The sequence below is a fragment of the Alternaria atra genome (assembly GCF_907166805.1).
Source record: "Alternaria atra isolate CS162 genome assembly, contig: 25, whole genome shotgun sequence".
In the NCBI taxonomy this organism is placed as follows: Eukaryota; Fungi; Ascomycota; class Dothideomycetes; order Pleosporales; family Pleosporaceae; genus Alternaria; species Alternaria atra.
The window spans coordinates 1,797,721-1,811,292 of record NW_025091323.1 but is presented as its reverse complement, the minus strand read 5'-3'; the positions used below and the strand labels follow the sequence as shown (position 1 = coordinate 1,811,292).

The 13,572-nt window shown below is 49.7% G+C and overlaps 8 protein-coding genes across 8 annotated transcripts; 4 read left to right on the top strand and 4 right to left on the bottom strand.

Annotated features, from left to right (window-relative positions):
• Positions 1–59: 59 nt before the first annotated feature.
• On the top strand, positions 60–1,432 carry ALTATR162_LOCUS5618 (uncharacterized protein; the record flags this gene model as incomplete). Its single annotated transcript, XM_043313237.1, has 3 exons — positions 60–644; positions 706–1,075; positions 1,161–1,432. The coding sequence occupies 3 exons, from the start codon at positions 60–62 to the stop codon at positions 1,430–1,432; spliced, it is 1,227 nt and encodes a 408-aa protein (XP_043169172.1).
• Positions 1,433–1,758: 326 nt separating this feature from the next.
• ALTATR162_LOCUS5617 (uncharacterized protein) lies at positions 1,759–3,157 on the top strand (the record flags this gene model as incomplete). The annotated part of the gene is made up of 3 exons (XM_043313236.1): positions 1,759–2,331; positions 2,397–2,582; positions 2,900–3,157. The coding sequence occupies 3 exons, from the start codon at positions 1,759–1,761 to the stop codon at positions 3,155–3,157; spliced, it is 1,017 nt and encodes a 338-aa protein (XP_043169171.1).
• Positions 3,158–3,512: 355 nt separating this feature from the next.
• On the top strand, positions 3,513–4,774 carry ALTATR162_LOCUS5616 (uncharacterized protein; the record flags this gene model as incomplete). The annotated part of the gene is made up of 2 exons (XM_043313235.1): positions 3,513–4,392; positions 4,455–4,774. The coding sequence occupies 2 exons, from the start codon at positions 3,513–3,515 to the stop codon at positions 4,772–4,774; spliced, it is 1,200 nt and encodes a 399-aa protein (XP_043169170.1).
• A 368-nt stretch (positions 4,775–5,142) lies between these two features.
• ALTATR162_LOCUS5615 (uncharacterized protein) lies at positions 5,143–6,520 on the bottom strand (the record flags this gene model as incomplete). The annotated part of the gene is made up of 3 exons (XM_043313234.1): positions 5,143–5,429; positions 5,489–5,837; positions 5,927–6,520. 3 exons carry the CDS (start codon positions 6,518–6,520, stop codon positions 5,143–5,145), a joined length of 1,230 nt encoding a protein of 409 aa, XP_043169169.1.
• Positions 6,521–6,810: 290 nt separating this feature from the next.
• ALTATR162_LOCUS5614 (uncharacterized protein) lies at positions 6,811–7,588 on the bottom strand (the record flags this gene model as incomplete). Its single annotated transcript, XM_043313233.1, has 4 exons — positions 6,811–6,978; positions 7,036–7,284; positions 7,339–7,419; positions 7,550–7,588. 4 exons carry the CDS (start codon positions 7,586–7,588, stop codon positions 6,811–6,813), a joined length of 537 nt encoding a protein of 178 aa, XP_043169168.1.
• A 1,259-nt stretch (positions 7,589–8,847) lies between these two features.
• On the bottom strand, positions 8,848–9,760 carry ALTATR162_LOCUS5613 (uncharacterized protein; the record flags this gene model as incomplete). Its single annotated transcript, XM_043313232.1, has 2 exons — positions 8,848–9,267; positions 9,320–9,760. The coding sequence occupies 2 exons, from the start codon at positions 9,758–9,760 to the stop codon at positions 8,848–8,850; spliced, it is 861 nt and encodes a 286-aa protein (XP_043169167.1).
• Positions 9,761–10,641: 881 nt separating this feature from the next.
• ALTATR162_LOCUS5612 (uncharacterized protein) lies at positions 10,642–12,098 on the top strand (the record flags this gene model as incomplete). The annotated part of the gene is made up of 6 exons (XM_043313231.1): positions 10,642–10,709; positions 10,762–10,862; positions 10,985–11,082; positions 11,133–11,148; positions 11,198–11,583; positions 11,631–12,098. The coding sequence occupies 6 exons, from the start codon at positions 10,642–10,644 to the stop codon at positions 12,096–12,098; spliced, it is 1,137 nt and encodes a 378-aa protein (XP_043169166.1).
• An 83-nt stretch (positions 12,099–12,181) lies between these two features.
• Positions 12,182–13,147, bottom strand: ALTATR162_LOCUS5611 (uncharacterized protein; the record flags this gene model as incomplete). The annotated part of the gene is made up of 1 exon (XM_043313230.1): positions 12,182–13,147. The coding sequence occupies one exon, from the start codon at positions 13,145–13,147 to the stop codon at positions 12,182–12,184; it is 966 nt and encodes a 321-aa protein (XP_043169165.1).
• Between the last annotated feature and the right edge of the window lie 425 nt (positions 13,148–13,572).

Here is a 13,572-nt window from a genome sequence, read left to right as displayed (position 1 = left end):
AACTCTAACACAGCTTTTTCATCTATACCCGATATCATTACTCGTACTTCCCATTCATTATGCAGTTGTTACTCGTGTGTTGTCTTATCAATCTCCTTGCTTCAGTTACGGGCAGAATCGCGCCTGGACCAGAGCCACGTCAAGATCTCACGTTCGTCAATTCAAGCGCAAAACTCTTGATTGACGCCGCTGATCCGACACTTGACGTTGGCGGAAACCCATCTTCTCCAGATCCATCTACTCCAGATCCTGACGCGGTATGGCACAAAGCGTATTGTCGTGGCGCAGCGCTTCTCAGAGCCACTTCCCTACGAGAAGAAGACTCAACGGTGATGTTGGAATGGCCCTATACGGAGAGCCCATGGGACGGCGATTTAGAGCCTGAGCTGAGGAAATGGGGGTATCTCGACGACGACGATCGTCACGCAGAGGTTGACGAATCATGCGACTTCGCTGGACCAGAATACGAAATGAAAAGGGCTTTTAATGCTCTCGGTGTCAACCCGCGTTCGGCGAGTATGGGCGGGCCGAACCATTGTTTCTATTTAAAGCATGGCTTTGGACCGACGGTCATCCTGGACAAGAATGGGAAGATGCCCCCGCTGTCGGAGCAGCGTTATGAGGCGGATGGGAAAATTTACAGGGTTAGACACATATAGCTCTATCGACTTGATGTCTAACAGGCCAATTCTGATAACACGACAGGTCACCGGCGCCTACAGTAAGATTGGCATTAATCGCAACGACGGAATCGTTTACTTCCTGAACCGCCAATCACCTGAGAAAGCGGCCGAGAAGCTATGGGGTATCAAGCAAGACCAGATCGACAAAGCCGAATTGCCCAAACTTCGCGCTAGTTCTGACTTAGCTTGGGGGTTGTGGAACAGGTTCGAAGGCGATCCGAGGATCAAGATGATCATGTCTCTTGAAATCATCAACGATGATACCAGGGGTGTCATTATACCAAAAGCCCTGCGAGCTATGGGGGAATTTGAAGTACGGAAGTGGCCTGGGACGGATTTTACTGTAGGGTCAAGTGACGAGGCCCAAGCTGAAGCTGCTCTCGCACTTATTGGTATGTTCCTTTCCTCCATTTCACCTTTTCGAGCTCCAATTCTATTCTCCTAAATCAGAATGAAACTCACTCTGGCGTCTTCCAGGTTCGCCAAACGGCTTGGGCGCTGGTTACTTTCTTCTCCAGCATAAGAGACAACTTGGCGGCCCCAATTTTATTTCGAAGATCAAGGTATTCCAAGATGGCGAGAACTTTTATGGCGAGGCTTCCATAATCTTTTATGTTGACAAGCACACTCCACCGATGCCGAACCCGGATGACACTCCTGATTCTCTGATGGAAGAGAGTAAGGTAGTAGGAAAGAGTATGAAAGAGAAAGATTTGGTTAGGATACATAAGATCCGGGTAAAGTTTTGATGCGAAGGCGTTTGTAAGATGGCTGGATAACGTCGATCGATGCCTGTTTGGCGCCTCGTTGCTCCAGCGCGCCTACCTTAACACCTTTACGCTTCTTTTACACTCACTCTCACTTCGAACACACACGTGCACACACACCTAAATCTGCAGTTAACAGCTTCGCGCTCAGCCCGAATCATCATACTCACTTTGAATTCTCACTTCTGCCTGAAACAACTAGCGCCATTTGCTTGTCCAGTGAAGGCTATAACTGCCACCACCTCCGTGCCTTCTTCTTCTTGCCTGCCCTAACTCACAGACTAATCTACAGTACTTGGAGTGATATCATGAAGCTCTTCCGTACCATCTTCTTCGCGAGTCTTATCGCGCTCGGCGCGACTAAGACTCTGCGAAATCTTGTCAACGTCAAGGCAGTTACCACTATCAAGGACAAGATCTTCGAGAACCAAAACCTTACCGTGAGAGGCGATACAGACTCTGACTATGACGACTCTGACGATGACGACGACGACGGATACACAAACCCTGCTAATGATCAGCTCTGGTTTGATTCACAATGTCGAGGAGCAAAACTAATGTTTGCGTCTACCCAAAACCCGCCGGAAGCCATTCGGTTCGTGAATCCCTTGACATCTCAATGGGATGGCGATATGAAGCACGAACTCGCGGCATGGGGTTACAAAGAAGATACTAGCAATCCCGATACCGAGTGTGAAATCGGCGCAATTCAGCCAATGCTCGATGCGCTAGGAATCTCCAAAATAAATTCTCTTCACGGCGGGCCAAACCATTGTTTCTCCGTTGAACACGGCGATAGCGATATCGTGGAAAAGGATCCAAATGGAAGACTACCACCCCGCGAAGATCAGTATTATACTACAAATGGCCGGAGATACAGGGTAAGATAATGCATCTAGTCCTGCTGCAGTTTCCGCACCCTGTGCTGACACCTTCCTGCATCTAGGTAACAGAGGCTTATGCCACCATCATCATCAACCCGCAAGCTGGTCTGATCTTCTTCCTTCGCCGCGGTTCTGCCGGAATGGAAGCCCGCTCACTATGGGGCATACGTGATGGAGATCCAGTTCCTTCAGATGAGTTGCCAGCTTTGCGTGCGAGTTCAGACTTAGCATGGGGATTCTGGAATCGAGTAAGCGGTGACAAGCTGGCGGATATCCATGGCTTTGTATCTATGTTGGTTACCAACGACGATACGCGAAGAATCATCGATAGGGTGCTAAGGGAACAAGAGCTAGATGCAGTGCCAGTTTGGCCGGGAATTGACGTCGAGATAAACTCCCCACAGTATATGGCACTTCTGGGTACGTTCTCACTGTGCACTTACCTGCAAGATTGACTTAAGGTCTCTTTTGCTTGGAATTTGGGACAAGACTAACAATTCATTCTGGTTTAGGATCCCCAAATGGTAGAGCAGTAGGGTATTTTCTTGCTCAACACAAAGCACAGATTGGCGGCAATCGCTGCGTCAAGACAATTCGCATGTTTCGTGGGAATCCGCTCTCGCAGGTACCCAACCTGCTCTTCACTGTTGACTGGGCGCCTTCTCCACCGGCAGATGCACCGACGGATCCCGTGGAGGTTTGGTTACCGCATCCGGATTCTGGTATGGGAGACCTCACAGATATACACGAAGGTAAATTGGTCAAGAGAAGCGGCGATGGAAAGAACATTGTGAGGAGTCACAAATTATGGATGAATCTTTGATCGCGCGGTTGCTACACAATTCTTCGAAGACTATATATCCAGGAATGTCTTCGATCCCAGCATGTAGATAGGTCGTGACGGATCAGCTTATACAAAATGATACCTCGTCATAGTGGGAGGTCGAGCGTTTCTCGCGGTGTTCTGAGTCTGTGCACGCTCGCTTTATTTGCTACACTAAAGGTTCTAGTTCGGCCGCTCGCCTTCACTTTGATCGCAAACGGCGAACTATTGGAGCTTTTCTCGCTTGACAATCAGCCGAGTGAACAAATCTAGCACGTTCTCTCCGTAGACTGCCTATTTCCTTTCCTGTGCAATTTCTCGCCGCAACTTCCATCAGCAGACCCTGCTCTGCAACATGCGAGCCTTCCTACTTGCATATCTCGCCGTACTCGGCCTAGTTGTGTGCGAGGTCCCTCTGCATTCCTCAAGCGAATTTCTACTCAATACTTCCAGTCTCGCCGTTGAAGATAGCGGTGGCATCGTCAAAAGAGCACCTGTTGCGCCAGCTGACGACTTTCTATGGCAGACTTGCGGTTGTCGCGGCCAGAAGCTCCAACTAATGGATACGCTCGATCCAGTAAACGCCGCTAGGTTTGGTACTCCATTGAACAGTCCTTGGGTTGGCACACTCGAAAACGAACTTACGACCTGGGGTTACAAAGACAACAGCGCAAACGATGACATCCAGGACTTGTGCGACTTCACAATGAAGCCTATGTTTGAGGCAGTCCTTCGCACCCTGGGAATCGGCGCAGGAAGCGCCCAGTATGGCGGGCCGAACAAGTGTTTCTCTTATGTCCACAGAGAGGGACCCGCCGTCCAACTGCAGCCGAACGGCCAGATGCCACCTAGAAACCAACAACGCTACACCGTTGATGGAGTAAGCTACAGGGTAACAAACGCTTATTACACCATTGGCATAAATGCTCAAGCTGGTGTCATCCATTTGCTCAACCGAAAGTCACCGGAATCTGCGGCTAAAACTTTGTGGGGAGTTGAAAGTGCTCCAAGAAACGAGCTACCGGCGTTGAAGTCGAGTTCAGATATCGCCTGGGGCATGTGGGAGAGGATGAGTCCTGGCAACCTGGGTAACATCAACTACATCTTCTCCCACAGTATTGTCAACAAGGAAACTCAAGCAATCATTCTGAGGGCTCTGGATGGCCAACCACTTGCGCCTTGGCCAGGGACTGAGTTCGTAGCTGGAGAAGCCTCTGAGTACTGGGCTTTACTGGGTATGTTACACTCTCTTTATGTTTCTGCAAGATATCGTACAGCACTAAAAGGTTCATTCTAGGGTCACCGAATGGTGTAGCAGTGGGCTACATTCTTGGGCAGCACAAACCTCAGTTCGGTCACAACAGATATGTCTCTAGTATACATATCTTCCAGGGTTCACCGGCGAATCCAGTTTGGCTGATTGGCATTTTGCCGTGGTTGTGTTTCGTCGTTAAACCAGCGCCATATCCGGCACCGCAACCGCCGGATGAGGTTATGGGCGAGACAAATGCTTTTGTGCCTGGTAAAAGTGATCTGGTAGATGAAGACCGAGTGGTAGACCGATCGGAGGATGGGAAGAACATTGTGAGGAGTCATAAGATCTGGGCAAAGATGTGATTAGGCAGAAAAGCAAGAGTTAGAATAGACACGAGGGTTGATCGGGTTAGAAGCGTGTTCGTAAGCTTATCATCTTGCATCTGAGGGTAGCAGGGTTCCAAGAATCAGTCAGCTAGGTATTCAGGTTACATAATGCTTCATGCATTGCAATGCATTTCGAAGGTCAAACAAGAATTCTTGGACACAATCAACTTAATGTCATCCTAGGTTTGTAGCCTTTCTTCGCCTGTTAAAAGACACCGGTAATCTAGACGGTGCAAAACACACATATACCACCACCCAAACGGCTTCGTTTGCACAGATTCGTACATGCCAAGAGCAATGGTAACAAAACCAGCTCATCTCCCGCCATCCAGCACCCTCCATCACTATTTCACCCAAACCAAATGTTGTCTCGTAAGACTCCTTCCATGATCCCTCCTCCTAATAACTTTCGGCTCTACCCGTCCAACTCCTGTATCCATCTTCTCATCGTCAGGCTCCGATGTCTCCGGCGGCGGCGAAGGGACATCATCGATCCAAAAGAGAATGGTCGCATGCGATTGGTCTCCCCTGTCACTTTCGAAGACAGTCATCTTGGAGATGTATTTTTTTCCGCCCAACTGACGCTTATGCTGAGCAAGTAAGTAGCCCCCTGCCCGTCCATTTGCGGAGCCTGTCAACAAAGTCCCGTTAATATGACCGATACAGTGCGCCCTAAGGGTAAGAACTTACCAAGAATGGCCAACCCCGCCTCTGATTTTGCGTCAAAATCCGTCCCAGGCCACTTCTTCACCTCACCAATATTCTTCGTACCAAGCGCTCTTTCCAGAATAGCATAAGTCTCTACATTAGTAATGTACAGACTGAAAATCTTGCGGATACCGTCAAGGTTGTCAGGCCCGCATAGTTTGTTCCATATACCCCATGCTAGATCGGAGCTCGCACGGAGATCGGGAAGTTCGGAGATTTGCGGCGTATATTTCCACAACTTCTTTGCGGCTTCTAGGGGCCCTGTACGTGAGACGAAGTATAGGACACCGTCGTGAATATTGATGCCAAAGGTGTATTGGGCACCTGTGCACTAGAAGCCACGTCAGTTGATGGGCTCCTTGGATGACCATGATGTGTGGTTTAGTGTAATGATCAGCCAGGCACGATGACTCGACTTACCCTCTTTTTATGCCCGTTCGGATCCATATAATACTGATCATCCCGGGCCAGCATCTCATCGTCACTATCATCGATGTAATCAGGGCCATACGGATCGAAAAGCACACCCGGACCATCGTTATGGAACGCGGACCAACATGTGTTCTCGCCTCCTTTCTGGACAGATGTGTCATTGATACCCAGGCCTTTTAATGCCGGCGTGAGTCCCTCTCCATCGAAGTCACACCAGCCGTCTTCTTTGAGCCAATTGTCCCAGCCCCAGCTCACCATCTTCTCTTCAAGATCGCCGTCCCAGGGTGTAGTCAGGGGATCAATATAGCGTGTGCCTTGGTCGCTGTCTCGGGTCATTGCGAGGAAGAGTTTGCGGCCTCGGCATACGGACTTTTGCCAGTCGGCATCGCTCGTTGCCGAGGTGTGGACGAGTTGATCGGGTTCGGCACCGCTGGTGATCGTGATATTGGCTGGATAGATGTTTTTGTTGGCGGTATTGAGTGATGAGATGTTCACGGGAGGAGTCTTGGGAGAAGGCACAGAACGCTCACTTGTAACAAGTGCGACCAGCGCGGCCACGGAAAAGTGTTTGTACGCCTTCATGTTGGCGGTAAGCGAATATAGCGATAGTATACGAGGGGCAGAGGGAGAACAACGGGAACGAAAGCTTTATGGTACAAGAATAAGTGGTCTACAGCGGCCAAAATAGCGTGTGAAAGGCTTGCAGTCTGGCTTCGATCGCTGCGCGAGCAATCAGGGAAACGATTGTCGTGTTCGAGTTTGCCTAGCTACATTAGGCAGAGAAGGGTCTGAATAGTGCGAAATGCTCTGATTGTTCTAGGTTTCACTAGCCATTACTCGAGTATATAGTCACCGAGGGAGAAGTCATCCACTCAGACACTGACATCGGTCTTCGCACTCACCACCTTGGCAATCTTGAAGCCCACAACGAATGTACCCTCGTCTTCTCCAGCACGTACACTAGTGCTGCCCACGAAGACTGCATTCTGTAAATCCCAGTACTTCTTACTCGCTGTCTCGAAAGTCCAAGAAGACGTTGCCTATCCGTGCCTGAGCGACTTGGTTTGAGATAATGACTACAAGTCAAGACAACATACCTGAAAGTCGCCAAACTTGACGGGTGGGACATTGCGGTCACCGCCTACGATAGCAGCGACTTCTGGCGTTGCAAGTTCTGCTCCCGTACATCGCATCCGGATATACTCATCTTCTTCCACATCCCCATCAACTTTGACGAGCACATCGACACCTAGTCTCAGCACTGTAGCATTCGAGTTTGGAGTTGGTGGGTCTGTAGAAATCCAATCACCTCCACGGACCGCTGTGGCTGTGACTGATGGCTCGAACTTCCTTATGCATCAGACTCGTGGCTCTATTGGCAGAGGAATGGTAATACTAACACCAGGTTCGGAGTTTAAAGTGCCGGTAATGACATCAACGTACATCTGCGTTGAGCCAGTCGCCGTAAGACCGAGAACGATCTATATAGTATTAACGTGATGGCCGAGCCTCTTCCGAGTGACGTGGATGTACTGGTAATTTTACGGTCGCCTGAGTAATGATAGTTTAGTAAGTTTTAGAGCATGGCTTTGATACTGTGCAAATACATACCGTGAAGGACAACGCCGGAATGAGTGTATTGAACAGCATTCTACTGTTTTGGATGTACGAGGAATCTGCCCGTGATTTCGTCCAACAGATCAAACATACACGATGATAATCTCTTGTCTTTATACACCATTCCGCATCTCCTCTTGAGCACCTACATCCATTCATACTATTCGTCAAGGAACTTGCCGATACGGATTAGTTTTCACATACAGCACTTTGGTACGATCGCGTGTTGGGCACGCGATGGAGGCTGCATGTAAGCATTACCTACATGTGCTGATTCATCGCGGACCGCTCACGTAGACAGTTCATAGGCAGGCCGAGGTCAATTGCTGAGGTGAGGTAGCAGTACCACCCAATCGGCTGATCGGCTGATCAATTTAGAATTGACAACAATGGAAGATTGCCAGATATGTGGCGCCGTTCCGTCTTCGCGTTCATTGATGACGCTCTGCATGTGTCAAAGCCTGTCACACTGACACTTGACGATGTAGCTGATAACTTCAGATCGTGTCAAGAAGAACCTAGAGAGTAGTATGGAATGCGCCGCAAATTGTTAATGCTTGTATTGGCGCGTGTTTAATGCAGCGGGATAGGTCAGACGCGTCGCGGGGTTCGGCATCAAGCGGAGTGGTCGATTAGTCAGCAAGCAATATCCTTATGAGACAGGTAAGCCGAGCTGCAGGCGCGACCTCGCGCGTCAACTCCAACGACACTCTTCGAATGACATATCTTTTGGTGAAACCGCATTTCAGCCTGGGACGATACTCGTACCACACTTTGAAGCTGATATCATGTACCGCTTTGCATATGAGAACACACGTAGATAAGACCAAAACACCATCGTCCTGGATGCCCCCTAGTTGATCCTTCTCCTTTCTTCCTCTCCTCTAGTCGCACTTGTATTAATCCAACTTTCTGCTCCATCATTACTGAAGATTACAGCTCGACGCGAACAACATGCTTCCGAAGCACATTCTTACTATCCGCGCTCCTTCTTAGCACTTTCGGCTCCTCCATTCCCTCGACAGTATCGATCCCAACCACGTTCGAGACGTTCGCCGTCTGTGCACCATCAACATCCCCATAAATACTGCGTGCGTCCTGCACCCAAAAGATTATAGTTGGGAAGTCGCCATTCGTGACGGGCTGAAGGGCTTTGAAGACTGTGATCTTGGAGATCATCTTGTTGCTTCCCAACTGTCGTTTATGCTGAGCGAGGAAGAAGCCAGCTGCTATACCGTTTGGAGAACCTGCAGTATAATTTGTCAGCTTTATACACATGTAGAGCAGCTCTGTTAAAGCTTCCCGAAAGCATGAATGTTCGCCGCCATCATGGATGGATTGCACTCGCCTAAAATAGCGAGTGCTTCGATCGAAGTTATTTCAAAGTCGGTTCCAGGCCAGTCTTGGATGCTGTTCACTTTTTGTTGCCCCGGTGGCGGCTTATAAGTCCTGAAGGCGAGGTTCAGGATGTTCAATGTCTGCCGATTGCTAACACTTATACTCCAAAACGCTGTTATTGGGGTGAAGTGCGGCATTCGATTCCAAAAGGCCCATGCAAAGTCGGAATTACTCCGCAGTCCTGGAAGTTCGTTCCATGATGGTGGGTCTTGTCGCCATAAGATCCTGGCTGATTCGATCGCACTCCTCCTGCTCATGAAAAATACCACACCCGTGTCAGGGTTTACACCGATGTCGGAGAAGGCGCCAGTGACCTACACGGAGATGTTAGTAACGTGAAGACAACGGGAAGACAGATGAGCTTACTCTGTTCGACCTTCCATTTGGAGAGATGTAGGTTTGCTCCGAGAGTGGCCACGAACGACCGTCTGGTCGCTTCCTCGTTGGATCTCCGTGACTGATACGAAAGCACCGGTTAGGTCCGTGATTGAAGTTCGACCGTGGATCGATACCAAGGCTTCCAAATGCTCTACCAAGACCCCAGAAAGTGCCAAAATCGCATAGTTGAGACCTTTCCGATTCCATATAGCCCCATTGCGCGAACTCTTGGTGCATAACACCGTCCCATGGACTGTCGATGGGGTCCAAGTAGTCGGTCGCGTATGGTGGAGACCATACCATGGCTTGGCTAAGCCGCGAGCCACGACAGACCGAGTACCACCACGCATCGCGCGTGGGTAATTGTTGAGCCACCGCACATGTCTGGAGACAGAAGAATCTCAGAACGAGGGCAAGGATAAGCTTCATTCTGGGGAAAGTTGCTCGTAAATCTCGTAGCGTTCAGTCGGTAGCTCGAGAAGATCCGAGTGTGAACCGGCGTTAGGGTTTACCGAATTCGTGTAGTTTGCAGGCAAGGAACAACAAAGCTGCCCCAGCCACAAATGATTTTAAGAGGGAGCGATGGCATCTAGCGCTGCTACAGTACATCGTTGCGAATAGTAAAGTCATGCTATAGCGGTCTAGGAAAGACGCGATATCGGTAATAACGAGCATCAACCCAGCAATCGACTATACTGCGCACTGTTTGTGGTGACTAAGAATAAATCCTTTTCAGAGAGGAGCGAGCACTTGTGGCGAGGAGACGGTGAGTTGGGGACCCAATGGGCAACGGGTTGATATCATGCTGTGGGTACCCCATATCAACGTGCTCGAGTATCATTCATGGGTGTCTCTCGACAGTAGCATGAGCGATAAGTCTAGACCTAGGTACCCAGCGGACTTGCGCCCCGTCTTAACATTGCTCATAGGTTCTGCGGTGCGATTGGGAGGTACTACAACCTTTCTGCCTAGTGCTTGAGTGTTCTACTTGCTGTTTGTTTGAAGAGAAAGGCACCATTGCGGCAGCAAACAGGGCATTTCAGCTAATGTAAACGTGTCGTATTAAAGTCAATCGCTCCATACCCGGGCAAGCATGGGAGGTACCTACGCTGCCTTTTCCCGAAAGGGTAGTCCGGTTGCTGCAGCCAACAAGGAAGGTGTGCCGAACCCCGCATCCCCATACACACGCGTCTAAGCCAACGCTCGTGTCGAGACAATTGTAAAACCGATTCAAACTGTTTATAAGTACTAGTAGCCCATGATGTTCTCTCAAGTAACTGAACGGATCAACTTTCATACCCACTTTCATCATGAACGGCCATGCAGCACCAAGGAAACATCAACGCCATGATGTGCCCGTGAAGATGAAAGCGCTACAGTGAGGAATAATCGACGTGAAACATGGCTAGAATTTTGCTAAGTCAAATCAGATACTCAGGACCTGAAAAGTTTGCAGTTGAAACTATCGATGTTCCTACCTTTGGTGACGATGATGTCCTTGTGCGAAACGCCTACTATTACCTCAAGTTTAGTGAGCTAACACACGAAAGGTCAAGATCTCAGCCTGCGGTGTATGCGGAACGGTAAGTGGAAATAGAGAGAGAGAGAGATAGGCAATACTACAAGAAGACCACCTCACTGACAAATTTGCAGGATTTGCACTACCAGTAAGATCCAGATCTGCTGCGCATGCGACGCATGCACTGACGTTTTATCTCTACTTCTGCAGCAAGGGCGAGTTTCTGGCCAAGGTAAAATTTTCTGTACAAGCATATGCCAGACTATGCTGACGTTCCTGGAGTGGCCTTTGATACCGGGTGCGACGGATAATCTTTCCCTTCTCAATTTCAATGCTTATCATCACAGGCCATGAAGCAGCAGGCACTGTCGTCGCTATCGGCAAAAACGTCAAGAACGTTGCCATTGGTGATCGCGTCGCAGCTGATGCTTTGCAGCCGTGTCTGAACTGCTTTTATTGTACCCGCAGGAAGACCCAACTTTGCGAGAATATCATAGGATATGGTGGTAATGTGCCCGGTGGGATGGCCGAGTACTGTAGGTACCCAGCTCGAATGGTATTCCCCATTGGCGGCCTTCCAGATCTGGAAGCAGTCTTGATCGAGCCAGCGGCATGTGCAGCGCATGGCATCGAGAGGATGCAGATGGAGGTTGGCAGCAGAGTGTTGCTGTTCGGATGCGGGCCAACTGGAATACTGTTAGCCCAGTTGATCAAGATCAACGGCGCTGCTCACGTATGCAAAGCCTTCCGAAAATCGCATACTAACGCTGACATGCTCAGTTGACTATCGCCTCTAAACCTGGACCGAAGCTCGAACTTGCTCGCGAACTTGGCATCGCGGATTCCTATGTCACTATATCCGATGACAACCCCGGCGCTGATATGACCACCCTTGAAACCAACAACCCCTACGGTTTCGACATCGTCGTAGAAGCCACTGGCGCACCGATTGTTCTGGAAAAGGCCATAGAGTACGTACGTAAGGGTGGCAAGCTAGTCGTATATGGCGTTTACGATGAGAGTGTAAAAATTGCTTGGTCTCCTTTCCGCATCTGGGAGAATGAGATCACGATCTTGGCTAGCTTTTGCAGCATGAGTCATATACCACACGTGCTGGAGTATGTCAACGCTGGGAGATTAAAGCTTGGAGGAATCGCGAACAAGACATATAGACTCGAGCAATGGGAGGAGTGTTTAGACGCGGTGAGGAAGCAAGAGGTTGTCAAGGCTGCTATTGTGTTCGACTGATGTAACGATTTTGTATTGCAGAGCGAATCAAACACGCGGGAACATGCATGTGACGTAGCTGCATGCGAGAAGGAACAGACTGTCTACGAGTACATCTTCTTGTGATAATCGGTATACGCCAGGTCTACCGCCCGCTTCGTAGCTTCGTCCAAGTCCTCCTTCGGAAGACCCAGCTCGTCGTTGTTCAACCCGTGGTTCTTCTCATATAGACCCGCCTCATCAATGAAGTACCGCGTATGCAGAGCCGTTGCAAAAGACCAGCCATCTCCCATCATCATTCTCTGCCTGGCAGTGGCTAAGCGCTGTTTTGCTGGCTCAGATGTGATCTTCCAATCTTTCTCCGTGGTGCTCGTCGCTTTCTGTACGGCCTCGAACATCTCGCGCTGATTAAGGGCGAAAGAAGAGACGAAGAGCATGCGATTGCGGTATTGCTCCAGTGTCGGCCCGTTGCCATCAGATCCAGATAGAGGCAGAGATAGTAAGTTCGCCACAGCAAGTCCAGTCTGGGGCCATGTGGCAGTGTTCAGCCGCTGCGTACCGTCGTCGATGTAAGTGACCTCTTTCTTCCGTATGTTGATGCCGTAGTAGCCGCCGCTGAGGGAGTACTCGTACCAGAAACCTGAAGTGAGCCCAATCCAGGAGGAAACACCGAGTGACTCGATGAGTTTGCGAGCGATGGTCTTGCCCAGTCCGATAGTTTCGTTCTGGATCTCCTCTGTGTTGTACATGCCGAACTCGTTTGGTAGAACCCAAGGCACGCCAGCTTGAGCTGCCCCACGAATGAGCTGCTCCTGCGCGCCACCAGCAAACACGCTCATTGTGATAACGAGCGCATCTTGTCCGGTCAGAGCTTTGACTATGGTATTTGGGTCATTATAGTCAATCCTTGAGACTCCAACGCCGGGTGGGAAGGTGGCTTTCGATTCGGTACGTGTAATGGCGGTGATATTGAAGTGGTTTTTGGCGAGAAGAGCGGATGTGATGTGGGTGCCAACATTGCCGCTTGCACCGACTATAGCAATGTTTTTGAGGGTAGAAAGCAGCGCCATATTGTTAACTATAAACGTCAAGTAAAGCTTTTTCGTAATAGCGTCTGAACTGAGGCAAACACAGAAGTGTATATGGCGATGTCTATTAAGACTTTAGAACCTTGGTAGTGTAACTCTTGTATATAACCCTCAGGTGAAGGATCAATGTTGAGAGGCATACGGCCGGTCTTCGGTCGTAAGCCTCTAAGTCCGGTACTGCATACTCACAATGGCGCTCGTACTTCTCGGGTCACCGCACCTACGCTAAAACTGGTGTAGCTTGGTGGTGGACCGAGGAATACGACGTGGGTTTGCGGCAATGGCAAAGCCGTGTGCAGGCCACCAGATCTCCGTTGAATTAAGTCGGGTGCGCAACCAAAGCCCGATCGCCGACATGGAGGTCGGATTTGGCGATACGACGTGAATGCGCGAGGCTGGAAGTCATT